The sequence below is a fragment of the Esox lucius genome, chromosome 14 (genome assembly GCF_011004845.1).
Source record: "Esox lucius isolate fEsoLuc1 chromosome 14, fEsoLuc1.pri, whole genome shotgun sequence".
Taxonomy (NCBI): Eukaryota; Metazoa; Chordata; class Actinopteri; order Esociformes; family Esocidae; genus Esox; species Esox lucius.
In genome coordinates this window covers 2,396,671-2,414,882 of record NC_047582.1, presented here as the reverse complement: position 1 = coordinate 2,414,882, position 18,212 = coordinate 2,396,671, and the positions used below count along the sequence as shown (strand labels likewise).

Genomic DNA, 18,212 nt, shown 5'->3' with positions numbered 1-18,212 from the left:
AGGTTGGTAGAGGCCAACCCAGGGGGTCTGCCCCCCTTCCTGGAGCCCAGGAGTGTTCCCACTTCTGGTAGGCCATAAAGGCCCAAAGGATTGTTTAAAATGTTAATGAAACGTACATGAAAGAGTCCACACAAAAACATGACATGGTCTTCAGACTGTCTGTAGTAAAATAATTAATGCTGTCAACTTACCCGATATCCTACCTTAACTGAAGGTTCAGAGTTATTAGCCCACTCACCTAATATTGTTGCTGTTTGTAAAAAAATGCTTATATTATCAACACAGCAACAGCAGGGAGAAGAAAACTCCCAAGAAAAGCCAAGTTAACAGAAAACAGATGCATGAAGTCACGAAAATCAAGGAACAATCAGAAAGTGATCCCCAGGATACTCCAACTTCGAACTCTAAACACTGTCACATCAAACAACCCCATTTGTCTATTTGTCAATTTACCAGGTTAGAATTTACACTCCAATAACGAGTATCAGGCACTGGGTTTAAAACACAAGCATTATCCCAGTTATCACTGTATATACAAACAAAGTGAAACGATATCATTTAACCAAACCCAATTCAACATGTAAAATAGGACATCTAATTTTACGGGCTTCGACTATTTGGGGAACAAACGGGCCATGGCTATTTTACCCTCTGTTGCAGGCTATCAAGTTGCAATGATGGGATGTTTATATCTCCTTATTTCTATGCTTGTGGATTTCAAAATGAAATACTGCCGCATACTCTGTAGTTACAGGAGAAATTCGGAATCAGCGTGGAAGACTGCAATACGCAATAACCAAGTCGGTGTGCAACTCAACCTCCACCCCTGAATGTTTGTGTTTTCATTGGGTTCCAGGAGCAGATGGAGCAAGATGTTGAGGAGGAGGGCACAGATGAAGAACCAGCACCTGAATAAATGTTATCCTATGTTATCCTACAAACTTTAGTGTGGTAGGATAAGGTGTTTTAGGTATTGTTTAAATAAAACTGCTCAAACAGTACCAACAAGTTCAATGATTCAAGTCTTTATTCACTGAGGTCAAGGGAGGTTCCAATACATTGTATACCAAACGATACATGCATAGTACTCCAAAGCAGTAGCAATAGTTTAACATCCATTCTCATACGATTTCAAAATGTTTTGTATACTATGATGATTCTGACACCAAAAGAGAAAAAGATTAGGAATAGAATTTCCATCATCGCAGTACTAACTTTTAGCATTTTAAACATTTAGCATTTTTTCTCTGCTTATTTCTAAGATTTGTTTTAGGTCTACAGTAAAAGTATATTTTAACATGTAAAGATGTATTCCATGTAAAGACAGATGTGGCAGGTAATATAAACACTGAGTTTGAGATGTTTGATGCTTCTTTTGTTTAACTTTCAAACCAATCTTCAGGTAATAATTTTCTATGGCTGATATATATTTATTTTTTTTGCAGCAGAAGTACCAGTAACATTTCTAATCCTGAACAGGCTGTTGACCTTCAGTACCTTTGTAAAACCTTAAAGGAATGTTAAAAATGTCTCAGTAACGTTTCAGGTACTTCATGAAAACGTCGTTTTAGGTCATCCTCATAACGTTACTTACAGTACCAATTGCGGACGTTATCGTGTGTATGTTCAGGCAACTATTATAACGTTACTAAATAACGTCATTAGGCCTTTCAGAGGCCCCCACATTTCTACGTCCTGAATAGACTTGGGACGTAACTTTTGTCAGCTGACTCCACAAGTACATACAGACGACTTTTCACAAGTACATAACCATGACTTCATGGAGACTTAAATAACGTTGAGGTCACATCCTGGAACATAATTTTGTTAGCTGGGTAATTACGGAAACATGAATAAATGGCGAATGAAACCATCAAGGATGTACAATACTATGCAGGACAGGACGCAGTAACACAAATAGACAACGCAACGCACAAATCAACTACATTACAGGTACCAAAGAAATAAGAACATACTCACAACAACAATGTTCCTTTCGACGTTGCAAGCCAGGTGTACTTTTCGTAGTTGATCGATTGAAAGTGCCAACAGAAATCCTTTCCCTGACTGGGACAGGCCTGTAAGGTGATGGGGTTGGTTCCTCACAATTTCCATGTTTTCTTGAAAAAGAATTTGCCAGTAAATCTGGCAACAAATCAATTTCTTCTTTATTGTGCCTTAAAAAACAACAGAGCTCAGTACAAATCTGAACAAGAAATCTAACGTAAAGCACTACATCTAAAAATCTAAACCTCACTAAAGAAAGTTAAAAATACATCTTAGATGTTCCTTCATTATGTCCTAACTAGTTTTATCTCAGGTAGGTAGCTGGCTCTCCGATCACACCACCTGAAAGATTTGCACGTAGGCAACTAGGCAAGCTAGAAGGCTGCTATGTGCCAAAGAATAGGCTCACTATGACGAACTCGAAATCTGATTGGTTGAAGAATATGACAATCAACAACCTCCTCCCCATTTGCTTCAACAGAAGATGGGATTCACTCGAAATTCTTTAGGTCTCAGGATAGATTTTCACCCGGAGACAGCACATGTGGAAAATCTGAATGGATAAAAGCTCTGATTTATCTGAGCTGCACTGGAAACAGCACAACTAAGGGAGAGAAAAGCAATGAAACTACATCAGTAGACTGATGGGAACAAACAATTCAGTTTGCTTGTTAATAGCGATCCCCAAAAAACGTCATACAAAGACGACAGCAATATATAGAGAATCAGGTGAAGGTAGAGAGCAAGGTACACCCTTTGGTTTGTTGGTTTCGTTTCGTTGTCAAAAATATTTTACATTACATCCAATGGAGGGATAATACGCGGATAAGGCTAAGGGACGTTTAAAAAGTGCATGTTCTTTCTTGTGCCTACTATTTTTTGCCAGACTGTGTAAGCGGAGCGAGCTAAGAAGAGCAAATGTCTCTTATTGAGTCAGTGAGTGAGTGAGTGCATGAGTAAGTGACTGACCCTTGTTAAATGGCGTAGTGGTTAGAGAACCAGACTTGTGAACTATAGGTCCCGAGTTCGTATTTCCCTGCAGGCAAAGCGAAGTACGCGTTATGAATTATTTTGTATAGACGAAAACGTCGCTGTCTAAAACCGTACGTTTCTGCATTATAGTAAGCCAGAAATAAAACAGTTTACGGTTATACTGCGACTGTTTTTGGTGGATTTTCCAAGTATGCATCCGTGCATGTGTTTTGGGTCAGGATAGACAAACATATTTGCTGGCTTAACAACGCTGTTACGTTATAGTAAGCCCTAACTGAAACTGTATACGGTTATACTGTGACTGTTTCTGGCATGGAATAGTTCATCTTCAGTCTTGCTAGCAATTGCTCAATTCTTATGATTATTTCTAGGAAGTTAGTAGATACTAGTAAGCCTATTACTGGCTAATAAGCTGTTAAAACGGCCAGTGGCAAAAGCAAAAGTTCATAGACGCTGTGGTGAAGGTAAACTTAATAAGAAACGTTAGTCAGTTTAACACAATCCTCAATGGAGTCTAGCGACTGCTGAAACTTGTAATGCAGTAGTGTAGTGGTTAACGACAGTGTCTCTCATATGGAAGACCTACGTTCGAATCTATTAAGAGCAATGACATTTATTAATTATTTCTGGTAGATTCCACGATTCTCTCGTCCTTTCACTTGATGATAAAGTTACTTATCGTCGCCTTTATTGATAGTTATTGTATAAATGTAATTCACAAATGAAAGAAAAAAGTATGTTGTTTTGCCATGAAAGGATAGAGACAAGAGGCTATACTGACACCAGGCAAATGTATAGCACCATGGTGCAATGGTTAATTACACAGCCTTTCACGTGCGTTTATTGCGGGCCGGCTGAACTAGGCTTGCCTGGTGTCTTGTTTTCTCACAGGAGTCTCACAGTCATGAAATAATTGAAACTGAAAGTAACTGATACCAAAGTCCTCATTTAAACACAAGGTTTAATTTACATAATACTGCCGTTTCATAAATGGGACAGTCCAACAGAAAATATATTTGTATACCATTCCTCCCCAACTTTAATATTCAGGACAACAAAATGCTGTATTTATTTAATCAAAATAAACTACATCACTGCACATCAAAAATATTTTTTTATTTTTATTTGAGCACATCTTTTTAATGGAAGATTGTTATTGCAAACATGTTACTGTAAGTATTAATTAGAATACTTGTTTTTATTGTACAGTACATAATCATCCCTGAAAGAAGGGTATTTAAGTTTCTTATCTACATTTGGGCTGAAAGACTTGATGTGGCATGACAAAAGGATATTAATCGGAGTGAGGAACAGAATAGCAAACTAATTTCTGCCAGAAATCCCTTTTAATACATTTTTTTCCCCCTTTGCTTAAGCAACACTGTATACAGGTCTACAAAGTGTGAACACATCACAACAACCAACCATGACACCATTTCATTCTAAGTTTAAATCCTGTTATAATTCTCCAGAAGCTCTTCTTATTGTAGTAATTCGCTTCACAAACAAAAGTTGCTCCTTGAGTAAAAAAAAAGGGCAAAAACACTTGATAACACTTCATTTAAAAAGTAAAATAATGTAGCTATATGCTACTAACATTTCAGCACAGAGTCAGTAGACGACGCAAAGTCAACAAGGTCTTCTTGTCTCCTAAGAATCCATGCTGTAGTGTTTTGTGCCAAGCAAAATAAATAAAAAGTAATTGCATACAAAAGCATGAAATTCAGAAATCTACTACCAGTGGTCTATAGCTTATTGTGATCTATAGCGTGATCTATAGCTTGACCTATGCATTCCAAGCAGCCTCCTTTCGCTTGGGTCCAGGGGAAAAAAGCACTGCATGTTAAACACTACACTTTTCACAAACTGCAAAACCACAAGCCCACTGATCAATATGCAGCAACATAGAGTACAGTACGGTTTTGGCAACAAAAATCTGTCGAGTGCATCATATGTGCATGGCATTAATGGACATACATTCATCCAAAAAGATACTGTATATTGTAATGTAAAGGTACTCTCTAATTTACTATTAACTATATTAATGGTTTGGGGCAAGGTGAACTCCGATAATCCGGAAAAAAAAGTTTTACTGTAATGTTTGAGCCCTGTCCATCTCCTGGTAAAATTACACATTTTGTCATAAAGAAAATATTGTACTTAACGCATGAATTACAATAAATGTATTTGAAGAAAACAAACTGTCATCATGTTAAAAATAAACTTGATTGGCGGAATGCAGTGGACGTTTCTGTCAATAAACACAACTACATTGTGTTGTCTTAAATACTTATTCCAGAAATCCCTTGGCCAAAATTTGTGAAAACATTTGTTGTGGTTAGTAATAACACAACATTTCAAAGGTTTTTAAATGTTCTAGTCACAAACACACTGCCGTAGCCCATTTGAGAATTACCGGTCTAGTGACAAATTCAGCAACCTTAAGGCTGCTCCAAAGACTGCTGGTAGACTTCCCTGTTTGTGTGTGTGGCTCCTAAATGAGAAATGTAAACAATTCAAATGAAGAATAATTTTCAGGAAAGCTCAAGAACCACAGCTTCACACATATGGAGACAGATTGAGGCTTGTTATAGCACTTCACCATTGTTTCTGTTCCCTACACAGCTCTGCCAGTAACATTATGGTTGCATTGGTTGCCTACTCCTTGTAGTGCACAACTTTTGACCAGCTGTATATGGGCCCGGTATAAAGTGGCACACCATAAGGGAATAGACTGCATTGGACACATACTACGACTGCACATTAACTGACCCATAGAGCATAAGCTAGCTTACATCTTTAAATATACTGCCAAAAAACTAAAAGCGCTCTTCGGCTGTCCCAGCAGGGGAATCCCTTTGAAAAAAAATGTTGGATTTCCATTTGGCAGCTATGTTGAACTGTTTTGGGTTTCATGTAAAACCCATTTTAATGAAGATTCTACAGAGTTTACATAGAACACAGTTTTACATGGAACCTCCAAAAAGGTTCTTTAAGCAATAGTATAGAATAACTTCAGAAATTTAAACCAGCTACCACTTCGAATTTTGTCCAACATGCCTTTATTTAAGTGGTATGCTAGTAAGAGCATTTGAACAGAGCGGTAATAGCTAGGCATACCACTTCTGGAGTAATAAAGGCCAAAGGGTAAAAATCCCTGCTAGCGCACCAATGGTATTTTTAGAGCAAACCAGAAAAGCAAAGTAAAGCCAGTTAGATGGTACAGTACCAGGCCTTAATTATGGTGGAAAGCCAGAATGCCAATAAAGGACCTGGTATTTAATAATATTATTCACAGCGTTTTTCTTTGTAGGAAGTAGTCTTATTGACAATCATATTTCCTTTAGGAAGGATATTCAGCCTTCTGAAGACACTGGGTTATTCCACATTATTAAGTATCAGTAGTGTATGCACTGTTTCATAAAAAATAAAACCCTGACAATAAATACTCTGTACTTTGCAGTAACTGAATATTAATATAAATGCTTACAAACTAAAATAATGTACCTCAGAGAGAGACAGAGAGAGAGAGCCTCTCTTGCAAACAGTGCACGCTGACTGAGCAAGTCGTTTATTCAGCCCCGGGGTAACCTCTCAATGAGCACCACATAAAGCCCAGGGCCAGAAGCTAGCACTCGAATATTGCACATAAAATAAAATTGTAAAAATATGAAGCAAAAGAGGAGATACGACAAATGCTTTGTGCTTTCAAGTATTGTCGAGCCATTGTTGTTGAGCAGCAAATTATCAGTCTCTTTAGGGCTTCATTACTATGCATTCTTTTCTCCAGGATTAGTACTCCGTGTCGGATTCGTCAGCAGCATCTGTGTTTCGAGACAGCATGTAGTTGTCCATGTCGATGGAGGGACAGTTATGGATTGAGTACCGTAGACGCTCGGCCAGGATGGCCTGGCTGGTGTAGGGAGGCAGGCGCAGCTGGAAAAAACAGGTCTGGGCTGTGGGAAGTCCATTCACAGGCTATGGGGTGAGGGGAAGGGGTGGGTTATTGTTTTGTGAACTTGGCATTGAGAGTGCAGGTGCTGGAGCTGAATACATTGTTAGGTTCATGCATTTAAATTGTGTTAAATTGCTTATAGCTAGCCTGGTTAACCTGGTTAACCTGGTTCCAGAGCCGTCTTAATGCTAAATGGCACAAATGGAAGTTGGACAAGGTTCAGGGGATCAATGTTGTTCATTGAAATAATACAGCACCCAGCTTACCCGGTCAACCTTGATGATCTGGAATTTCTGGGTGATATCTGCTGGGTTGGAGGGAAGCCTTGACCGCCCAGACACGAAGCGCAGGAATAGAACCCTCTCCTCGTTGGCAAACTCCTCCAGGCTCTGCCAGAGCCAGCTAATCAGTTGATGGCTGTCTGTAATGTCACGGTATCGGACTACTTTTTTGAGCATATCCACAGAGACTTCAGGCAGACCGCAGACCAGTTGCTCAAGCTGCCGTGCCGTGAGGAGGGAGAGGAGGGGCACCGGGATGATGGAGGACATGCCCTCACGCACTGCCGCTACCTGGTTAACAGTAACAACAAACAACAGTGTAACAAGCACAGGAATGGTGGAAATGTCCTCCCATTACATTACTATCTGGTAGACAGCAACACTGACTACTAAACAGTAAAAATATAAGTTAACCCAGAACTGAAGAACTGCATAATTGATCTGATGCTGCATTCATTTCCAGGGCCATGTGTGTTACGAGATGAGATAACCAGAACAAAAAACACAAGTCTATGGGCTGAATCTCCCAAAAAGTGAAAGCATGCTAATTCTGGACTTGTCAAAGGCACCAGAGCAAACCTGCTTGCTGACTCACACAAACCGTTTATTTAAGATCTAGGGTGCAATATTGGTTTACATAGTCCGTCCACTGTGATTAGTTGAACAACAATAGGTAAACAACTACCAAGAAAAACAGAAAGATGGCCACTGACAATGCCGCCGCCGGTTAAACAAAGAAACAACAGGTAAACTATGAGGATAACCAGTCTATAAACAGCAACAATAATAATATAATCTAACCACACTTAAAAAAACAGACCTTTACAAGAACTTTACAACAGTACCTGCCGATCCATTTCGTGCAGCCGGTAGTCCAGAGCCCTCTCCACATAGTCATTCCTGTTGGAGAAGGTAAGGGAAATGTTGTGTCCGCCAGGGACAACTGGCACCAGCTTCCCATCTGCACTGTGGGCCACAAACGAGTCCAGAGGAATCATCTAGAGACAGCCCAGAGAAGAAGGGGGTCGATTAAGGGGTGGTTCAGTAATTCCAGCAAGAGCTTCAGTGGAAATCATGAACATCTTTGTGTTGTTACATTAGAGTGCCTCACAGGTACAACTGGCAGCTTCATTAAATAGTACCTGAAAAAAACCCGAAACACCTGATACAAAACACCAGTTTCAGCATCAACAGTGAGCTGGCAACTCCAGGATGCTGACCTAGGCCTCCACCTGTCCCAGCGCCGCATCCTGCTCCTTCCCCGGCCCTAAACTCAACATCTGCCGCCACTCACCACGTGGAAGTTGTCCTCGTTGATGCCGCTGTTGTCCAGATGCAGGATCCCGTGCAGGGAGCGGTAAGTGAGTAGGTCCACCTCCTCCAAATCAGGCCCTCCTAGGGGGATGCAGCACAGCTGCTTCCACACCCAGGGGGCCAGGTGAAGGTCCAGTGGCTTCTTGGTACGGATGGCCACCGCCATTAGGATGCCCAGGAAACGGAACTGGACCATGTGGTCTTCAGAGGCAGCCGCTGGGTTCAGCAGGAACCTGACGGGAAGAGGGGGTGTTTGGATGCAGCCATTCAATCCAACACTGGAACTCAATAGCAGCAGGCAAAGTTGGTTAAAGTCCTGTCAGTACAAACAACTTTGCCTGCTGGCACTGGCTCACTATACCCAAGCTAGGAGTATAGTGAGCCAATCACATATTCAAAGTTTGAATTACATGATTTGGAAAAAAACACTGGTATACGAGACCAAAACTGTTTAAAAGGAAATCAGAACAAATATCTCGAATAGTGTGTTATACACATTTATTTGTGTCAAACGTATCAACTTAGGCCAGGGGTGGGCAAACTAAAGCCTAATCTGGCCCGTGAGGCAATTCCATCCGGCACGCGGTAGGTAATAAAATCATTTTGAGGGAAAGTAAAACATAACTCACTTATACATAAGAATCTGAATAAAAATTATTTAGACATTATAATGGACCTACTGTATAAATGGTTTAATTATTGTCCCTTTCTGGCTTGTAAATCATTTATAATTAACAAATTACAAATGTGTCCCTCCATATAATTTCAAATCCTGATGTGACCTCTGAGCTAATAAGTTTGCCCTACCCTGACATAGTCCCACATGTGTTCTTTGTCAAATTATTATAATGTGACTTTTTTTTTGTCATAATAAAAAAAAGTCAACATAAGGCTTAAAATCAATAACATTACCATCAAAAAGAAAATTAAAACCAAGAACATAAGTGTGGAGAGTGAATGACGCACCTGTCAGTGTTACTGCCCACATCTGTGGAGCTGTTTGGGGTGTGAATGAGTAGGTCAACCACGCCTGACTGCAACTCCTGAAAAGTGAGAGGAGGAGCATGTCATAGGAAGACATGCTTAATTATGTAGAATTTACATTTTGAACATTCAATTAGACTTCAGGAGTTGAACATTTTTTTTACGACTTATCCAGACCTAAGTGAAGGCCTACCTGGCACATCTCAGTGATCGTGTCATCAAACACCCCACCAGCGTCGTCTGCCCCTTCTCCCACTAGCTTGACCTTCCAGGCCCTGGAGGGCAGCCTCAGCTCCAGGGGGTTCAGAGAGACCACCTGCTTGGCGATTTGCACAAAGATGGGCTTGCTTGAGCGTCCCCTGTGGTGCCCAGGACAAAATGAAATGTTAATTTCAATCATCGCAGAAAACTACTAATATACCAGTAAGTGTGGTGGGGAAGAATCCTAAGAGTAATACCAATCAACATAAACAAAAATGCAGCTGGCCATCCATGACGGGCAAACTCAAGCTAAACATTAAGGGCAAATAAAAAAGCTGTTCCCTAGAAAAGGTTAGGGATTCCCGACTAATATGTGTTAGGACAAAGCAAGGTGATTGTTTATCATCTAATGCGGTAGGCCATTGCATAGGGTGAACTGCAAGGGTTTTGCAAATCAAACTGCTAGCTGCTCCTGCGGTACTCCATTGTTTGCCAACCCCTGCTGGGGGCTTCTTTGGGGGGAGGGGGAGGTTCGGTTCAAAGGCAAAAAGACAAATGACTGGGTCGCACAAAAAAGAGAAACATAGTATATTTCTAAACACAATTAGCAGCTCTATAACCTGGTGGAGATCCTTTTGACAGTTATCTGGGGGCCATATGTCTTGCCCTGGGTCATGGTCCTTCCGATGGATCTAACCAGGGGCAAGGTGTTGACCTTGGGGGAAAGGAGGCCCCTTAGCTGGCCTTGCACAATGGCCGCAGTCCCTGAGCTATAGCGAGACGCAGACACCTGTAAGAAAATATGACAGTAGAAAGATCAATTCAACATTTTCATTCGGTTTACAACAAAATGGTACCATACTTCACAAAAGACATCAATCAAACGAGATATAGACATGGATTGTGGATTTGGGAATTCTTTATAGCCCATAAACAGGAGAAAGTGCAGATGACATCTTTAGAAATACTGGCATCTGAACAGAGAACCTAGAGCTATGGCATGCGTATTTGTGAGGGTGTGTGAATGCGTGTGACGGCAAGGCAACAGGTACAAAATGGGATTTGAGTCCCTGACCAACCATCAATTAGGGATTTACATGATAAACTGAGTGCTGGGGGAAGGATTTTGTTACCTGATTTCTTGGGTCGAGGTTCAGTAGCCTCCAGGACTTGTACATGAGGTCAGAGAAGTGGTAGAGCACCCGGAGGCGGAAATTTAGGACATCAGGACTGCAATCTTTCAGAGCATTATACTGTGGGGGAACTGACTGGGGTAGACCTAGCTGGAGGCTAACAGATGATCCTGGAGAAAAGAAGAGGAGATCAAGGAGATGAAAGGAGATTTGCACTGGTTAACAGTTTTGTAGGTGGATTAACAGTTTGCCCACTTTTTTGATCTGGAACACAGGCTCCAACTGCAAGTGATGGTATGTAATTTGTGTGTGTATCTGATGCTTTGATGTAAGGTGAGGGTGTGGTATAGGCTTAGTGGTGTGTGTTTTTGTACTGGTTTAACTATATAACCTGTAACAAACATGTCCTCAAACTGTGGCTAAACAGTGATAGATATTGAGCATGAAAGTAATTGAATTAAGCTTGACACAATGTATGAGATTACTATCTCTGTATGGAGGACACTAGGTAGGAAATGTGATGTCCCATTACTGATGGGTCCCAAACAACCTGTCCATACCACCTGTTAGGAACTGTGTATGTGACTGTCATAGGACTCTCTGAATAGACCCTTGGGTCATAGGTTGGAATACACCATACAAAGGTATTTTGTAGGACAAACTATTTCTTATAATAGTCTGTGTAATGGTTGGCTATGAACACTGACCACCTCCTATGTGTCCTGGTATAAATCACTGTGTTTAAGTTGTAAGCATTTGGAGAGAAAAATTAAAGAACTGTGGAAGGTTATCATCGTAAACCTCATGCTGAATAAAGGCTCTCCCCTGACTTCCGGTTGTATTCATTTTGTTCATGGATCACAAATGGACAGAATCTAACAACTGTAAACATTTGATTAATGAGGACAACTTGGCTTAAGCTTTATTGTTGGCTAGTTTCTCTTAACAAAATGTTCTAGGTTCAGGAACAGTATAATTTCCCATCTCAAAATATGTATGCTATCTCTGACATGAGACTGTCCTCTACCCAGTACAGACTGCCCAACCAGTAGCAGAATATATTGAATAATTTGCATAATAATGGTGGATCTCACAATCTGTCTTAGTTACTAGTACTTATTATAGTTTTGGAAATCAACAGAGTAGTGAAAACTGAGCATTTGTAGAAAACAACAAAATTCCCCCCAAAAAATGTTTTACTCTGTAATTATCAAATGTTCCATTATTTGGATCAAATTGAATATATCATAATGTTGGCCGCGCTTGGTAAATTATAAACTTTTATCACAGTGTAACTGGTGCTAAATCACTACCTACTTCGCCAGGTAGCCAGGTTAAAGCAAGGTTTTTCTACAACAAGTTATTTCCTCTGAACCAAGATATGGAATTGGTAACTTATAAACCAATAATGTCTGACTGAAAAAGCTGGGTTCTCATTAAATAAAGATTTCAACACAAAAATGAATCTATAATTGCACAAGAGGTTCATATATTCTCAAGCGGCACCATACATTTTATATGGGATTTTCTTTTTAACCTCACTAATCAATACATCCAATTTAAATTGCAGTGCTCAGCCTTTTTCTGGACCTCCAAGGAGGTGTTACAGGATTTGCAGGTATGGCCTCATAACTCTTAGGAAAACAATGAGGGAAGCTGAATAATGGTTAAAATTAGGGGGTATGATTTGGAGTGTTAGTTAGGTTAAGATTAGTAAAAATAATGTTTTCACAGGAATTAAATCATAGGGACATTTATGTAGCAAGTGTTATTGTGTATGTGTGTGCAGTGGATATCAAAAGTTTTCACACTTGTACTGAAACAAGAAACCAGGCAAGCCTAGTTCAGCCGGCCCGCAAGAGAAAGATATTCGAACCTGGGTCGCCCACGTGAAAGATGCCCAAGCCACTGACCCCTCTCGATGTGGAGGAGCAGCGGCTCTACTCTGAGCTCCTCCCGGGTGACCGAGCTTCTCACCCTATCTCTAAGGGATCGCCCGGCCACCCTGCGGAGAAAGCTCATTTCGGCCGCCTGTATCCGGGATCTTGTCCTTTCGGTCATGACCCAAAGCTCATGACCATAGGTGAGAGTAGGAACGTAGATTGACTGGTAAATCGAGAGCTTCGCCTTGCGGCTCAGCTCTTTCTTCACCACGACAGACCGATACATCGACTGCATTACTGCAGAAGCTGCACCGATCCGTCTGCTGTACTTTCATACAATAACTATCAATAAAGGCGACAATAACCAACTTCTTCATCAAGTGAAAAGACGAGAGAATCATGGAATCTACCAGAAATAAATGTTGTTGCTCTCAATAGATTGGAACGTAGGTCTTCCATATGAGAGACACTGTCGTTTACAACTACGCCAAGGCATTACAAGTTTCAGCAGTCGCTAGACTCCATTGAGGATTGTGTTAAATAGGCTTACTAGTATCTACTAACTTCCTAAGAATAATCATAAGAATTGAGCAATTTCTAGCGAGACTGAAGATGAACTATTCCATGCCAGAAACAGTTGAAATATAACCGTATACAGTTTCAGTTAAGGCTTAAGATGTCATAACTACATTGTTAAGCCAGCAAATGTGTTTGTCTGTTCTGATCCAAAAAGCATGTACGGATGCATACTTCAAAATTCCACCAGAAAAGGTAGCAAAATAACCAACTGTTTTATTTCAGGCTTACAAAAATGTAGATACAAATGGTTTTAGCCAGCAAAGTACTTTTCTATACTGAATAATTCATAATGCATACTATGCATCACCTGCGAGAAGATATGAACTCGGGACCTATAGTTCACAAGTCCATTTCTCTAACAACTACGCTATTTAACAAGGGGTTAGTCAGTCACTCATTCACTCACTAAGTAAGAGACATTCACTCTTCTTAGCTGGCTCTGCTTATGGTTGATATGGCTATGTGCTTCAGATTGCTGTCTTGTTAAAAGGTGATATTCTTCATTAACTTCAGCATTCTTGCAGAGAAAGGGTTTTGCACCAAAATACAGTTCTGTTTCAAATGTACCATTTGTAAAGAAAACACAAGTGAGCAGGCAAAACACGTCTTTTATTTCTTATGGGATTCACATTCAACTGATGGCACAATCATAAAATGAGTTGATGATCTTCTCGGTCAGTGAAGAATCGTTTCCGCCATCTGCCAGTCTGGTGCTTTGTGGTCCCCAATGTCTGTTGCGTGACCTTGTTCTTATAAACCGGCAATTTTCAGGATGGAAGCAACCTGACGCCCACTGTATCCCTCTGCCAGTAAAGCCAGAATTGAACCCTTCTTTTCCTCACTCAAAGCATTTGTTTTCAACTCTTTTGTCATGCAGAATAGTTATTTTTTTCATTCAAATTACCTTTGAGGTACTACTTGCACTGTTTTAGCCATCCAGCTAGTCCTATTGCAAGAGGATAGAGATGACCACAGCAATGGTTTTTATACTTTTACTCATTAAATTAGATTTGGTTCAATCACCTAATCAGTACCTCATTAAGTAAAATGAGGTGTGCCTGTGTTGGTATTCAAAAGACAATGGAAGGGATGCCAAACATGTAGAGATGCAAATTTTAGATAATTTACAGAGCTATATATACCTTGAATAAAAGTAGCCCACATTTATGAATACCTGTTTCTGTTACACTAATTACAGTGGACAGCATACAGACAATTATAGCACACTTATTATAGCAAACATACAGTGGGGAGAACAAGTATTTGATACACTGCCAATTTTGCAGGTTTTCCCACTTATAAAGCATGTAGAAGTCTATCATTTTTATCATAGGTACTCTTCAACTGTGAGTGACAGAATCTAAAACAAAAATCCAGAAAATCACATTGTATGATTTAAGTAATTAATTAGCATTTTATTGCATGACATAACTATTTGATACATCAGAAAAGCAGAACTTAATAATTGGTACATAAACCATTGTTTCAAATTACAGAGATCATACGTTTCCTCTAGTTCTTGACCAGATTTGCACACACTGCAGCAGGAATTGTGGCCCACTCCTCCATACAGACCTTCTCCAGATCCTTCAGGTTTCGGGTCTGTTGCTGGGCAATACGGACTTTCAGCTCCCTCCAAAGATTTGCGATTGGGTTCAGGTCTGGAGACTGGCTAGGCCACTCCAGGTCCTTGAGTTGCTTGTTACGGAGCTACTCCTTAGTTGCCCTGGCTGTTTGTTTTGGGTCGTTGTCATGCTGGAAGACCCAGCCAAGACCAATCTTCACTGTCCTTACAGAGGGAAGGAGGTTGTAGGCCAAGATCTGGCCTGGACGTGATCTTGGCCTACAACCTTGACGTGCGCTAGCTTGAGCAGGGGGACCTGCCGTGCGCTGCAGAATTTTAATCCACGACGGCGTAGTGTGTTATTAATGGTTTTCTTTGAGACTGTGGTCCCAGCTCTCTTCAGGTCATTGACCAGGTCCTGTTGTGTAGTTCTGGGCTGATCCCTCACCTTCCTCATGATCATTGATGCCTCACGAGGTGAGATCTTGCATGGAGCCCAGACCGAGGGAGATTGACTGTCATTTTGAATTTGTTGTTGCCTTCTCACCAAGCTGCTTGCCTATTGTCCTGTAGCCCATCCCAGCCTTGTGCAGGTCTACAATTGTATCCCTGATGTCCTTACACAGCTCTCTGGTCTTGGCCATTGTGGAGAGGTTGGAGTCTGTTTGATTGAGTGTGTGGACAGGTGTCTTTTATACAGGTAACGAGTTCAAACAGGTGCATTTAATACAGGTAATGAGTGGAGCACAGGAGGGCTTCTTTAAAAAAACAGGTCTATGAGAGCCAGAATTCTTACTGGTTGTCAGGTGATCAAATACTTATGTCATGCAATACAATGCAAATTAATTATTTTAAAATCATACAATGTGATTTTCTGGATTTAGATTCCGTCTCTCAATTGAAGTGTACCTATGATAAAAATTACAGACCTCTACATGCTTTGTAAGTAGGAAACCTGCAAAATCGGCAGTGTATGAAATACTTGTTCTCCCCACTGTACATGTAGAGATAGTGATTTAAGAAAAATTGTGTGGTCTCTTAATTTTTTCCAGTGCTGCATGTATGCAGGGCTCGAAATTAACAGCATCCCATCGTCCAAAGGATGATTAAAATATGTCTGGAACGGTTCTACACAGACTTTGAGACAATTGCAGATCAATAAGTCAGAAAAATAAACAATGCATTCATCAGGGGTTCCATACTAACATATTTAAACAAAAGATCATCGTCATATTTAGCTTAACAGTTCATTAACTATGAATAACTAATTCACATTACAAGCACTGCAATGTGTTCATTAGGTAGATGGCGGGACATCGAGAGAACACCATTCTCAAATGCGCACTTGATGCTCGCCGTTTTTGTAATGTGACAGATGGATATATTGACTAGCTAATGGGGGGAAAAAATTAAAGGAGGTTGCAACTATAGGATTGTGCCTTACTGACTTTGGACAGTGCAATTAACATTTTCTAAACCAACTAGGAAAGAAATGTAAATCATAAAGTATTCAAAATAATCAGTTTTTTGCCAGACCGTGTAAGTGAAGCCGGCTAAGAAGAGCAAATGTCTCTTACTGAGTGAGTGGGTGACTGACGCTTGTTAAATAGCATATTGGTTCAAGAAGTGGACTTGTGAACTATTGGTCCCAAGTTCCTATCTTTTCGCAGGCAAAGCGATATATGCATTATGAATAATTACATATTGATGAAAACTTTGCTGGCTAAAACCATTAATATCTACATTATAGTAAGCCTGAAATAAAACAGTTTACGGTTATATTGTGACTGTTTCTGATGGATTTTCGAAGTAAGCATCAGTGCATGTGTTTGAGCTAAATGTGAGTAAATAACAGCGCGGTCTGACTTGCCATTGTTACGTTACTTGTAGCTAGGCATGCTAATGGTGCGTTCTAAACATGACGTTCTAATCACACCGGTGTGATCGTACGCTCCAGGGACCACTCTAGATTGATCACACCGGTGTGATCGTACGCGCCAAAGGGTTAAAAACATAGTTACGTTATAGTAAGCCTTAACTGAAACTGTATATGGTTATAATGCAACTGTTTCTGGCATTGAATGGTTCATCTTCAGTCTCGCTAGCAAGTGCTCAATTCTTATAACCATTCCAGTAAATTAATAGATACTGGTAAAGTATATTACTGGCTAATACGCTTTTAAAACGGCCAGTGGCAAACACCATTGATAGACGCAATTTTTGGTGGAGATAAACTTAGTAAGAAACCTTAGTCAGTTTAACTGTATCACTTTCACGAATGCCCAATTAACTATTAAAACAGCCAGTGGCAAAAGAGGATTTGTTCAGGATATACAGAAGCCTCATCTATACTGACAGCTGGCAAATGTACAGCTCTGTAGTGTAGTGGTTAATGACAGGTTCAAATACCCAGATGGCAACTCTTTCTATTGCGGGACGGTTGAACTAGGCTTGCCTGGTTTTTTGTTTTCTATAGTGGCTATGGGCTATTAAAAGCAAGCTAACATAGGTAAAACATCAAACATTGATGACTGGCTAGGCATCGTTATGTAATGATTTAGGTTATGTAAATACAGAATCATTATAAAAAAGAAAATCATTATAATGTTGGGCATATAGGCATATTAGAATGCAATTTTCGTCTGCCGACTGAAGCCTCGTTCACACCTGGCATAGCAAAATGTATGCGATCCAACGGAAGTCCATTCATTTCAATAGTAAGTAAACCGCACCGCTCCGGCTAATCTATACCACTCTCGGACAGATTTGGATTCGTACGGCAGGTGTGCCCCATGAGTTGACATTTTCCCTATGGTATCAGAAACTGAAGTATATTTACCCTACATCAAAGTTTGAGACTCATGCTAAATATTTAACCGATTGGTTAAAAATTTGAGGGACATTTTAGTCAAAAATGGTGTTGTTCTCATGTAATATCGGCTTATTGACCGTTCGTGTGGTTGACACGCAAAACTACAGAACTAGTAGACAATATTAATCAACACACAACTTTGAGATTATTGGATGGAAGAGTCGAAAGAAGCTAGTAAACTAAGCTAGCCAGTTATATGCAATTTGCTTAACTCTCAACCACCTTTCGATTTCACAGCTGAACGTTACATTGCGTTTTTTGGCCAAATATTTTTTCCGGAGGTAACATTAATTCAGTAAATATATTCCATGTTCCCTTGAATTAGTTGCCTTTCATCCTCTTGCTAGCAGTAGGCCAATAAGTATATATTGCGTCATTCTGACTGACTGGGCCCGAGCACACTACTACCGCTTTTATTGAGGAATGTAAACAACAAACACATGTGA

General features: G+C 40.2%; 1 protein-coding gene across 5 annotated transcripts in view; it reads right to left on the bottom strand.

Annotated features, from left to right (window-relative positions):
* Nucleotides 1–3,634: 3,634 nt before the first annotated feature.
* LOC105029281 (probable E3 ubiquitin-protein ligase HERC1) overlaps nucleotides 3,635–18,212 on the bottom strand; it is a 186,036-nt gene continuing 171,458 nt past the window's right edge. For all 5 annotated transcript variants that reach the window (XM_020044405.2, XM_034297070.1, XM_020044408.2 and 2 more), the window contains 8 exons: nucleotides 10,869–11,038; nucleotides 10,356–10,525; nucleotides 9,728–9,893; nucleotides 9,517–9,593; nucleotides 8,531–8,783; nucleotides 8,082–8,234; nucleotides 7,222–7,527; nucleotides 3,635–6,978 (listed from right to left, as the gene is read on the bottom strand). In XM_020044405.2, coding sequence (XP_019899964.2) covers nucleotides 6,793–6,978; nucleotides 7,222–7,527; nucleotides 8,082–8,234; nucleotides 8,531–8,783; nucleotides 9,517–9,593; nucleotides 9,728–9,893; nucleotides 10,356–10,525; nucleotides 10,869–11,038 — 1,481 coding nt within the window. In that variant the 3' untranslated portion in view covers nucleotides 3,635–6,792. The remainder of the gene's footprint in view (nucleotides 6,979–7,221; nucleotides 7,528–8,081; nucleotides 8,235–8,530; nucleotides 8,784–9,516; nucleotides 9,594–9,727; nucleotides 9,894–10,355; nucleotides 10,526–10,868; nucleotides 11,039–18,212) is intronic.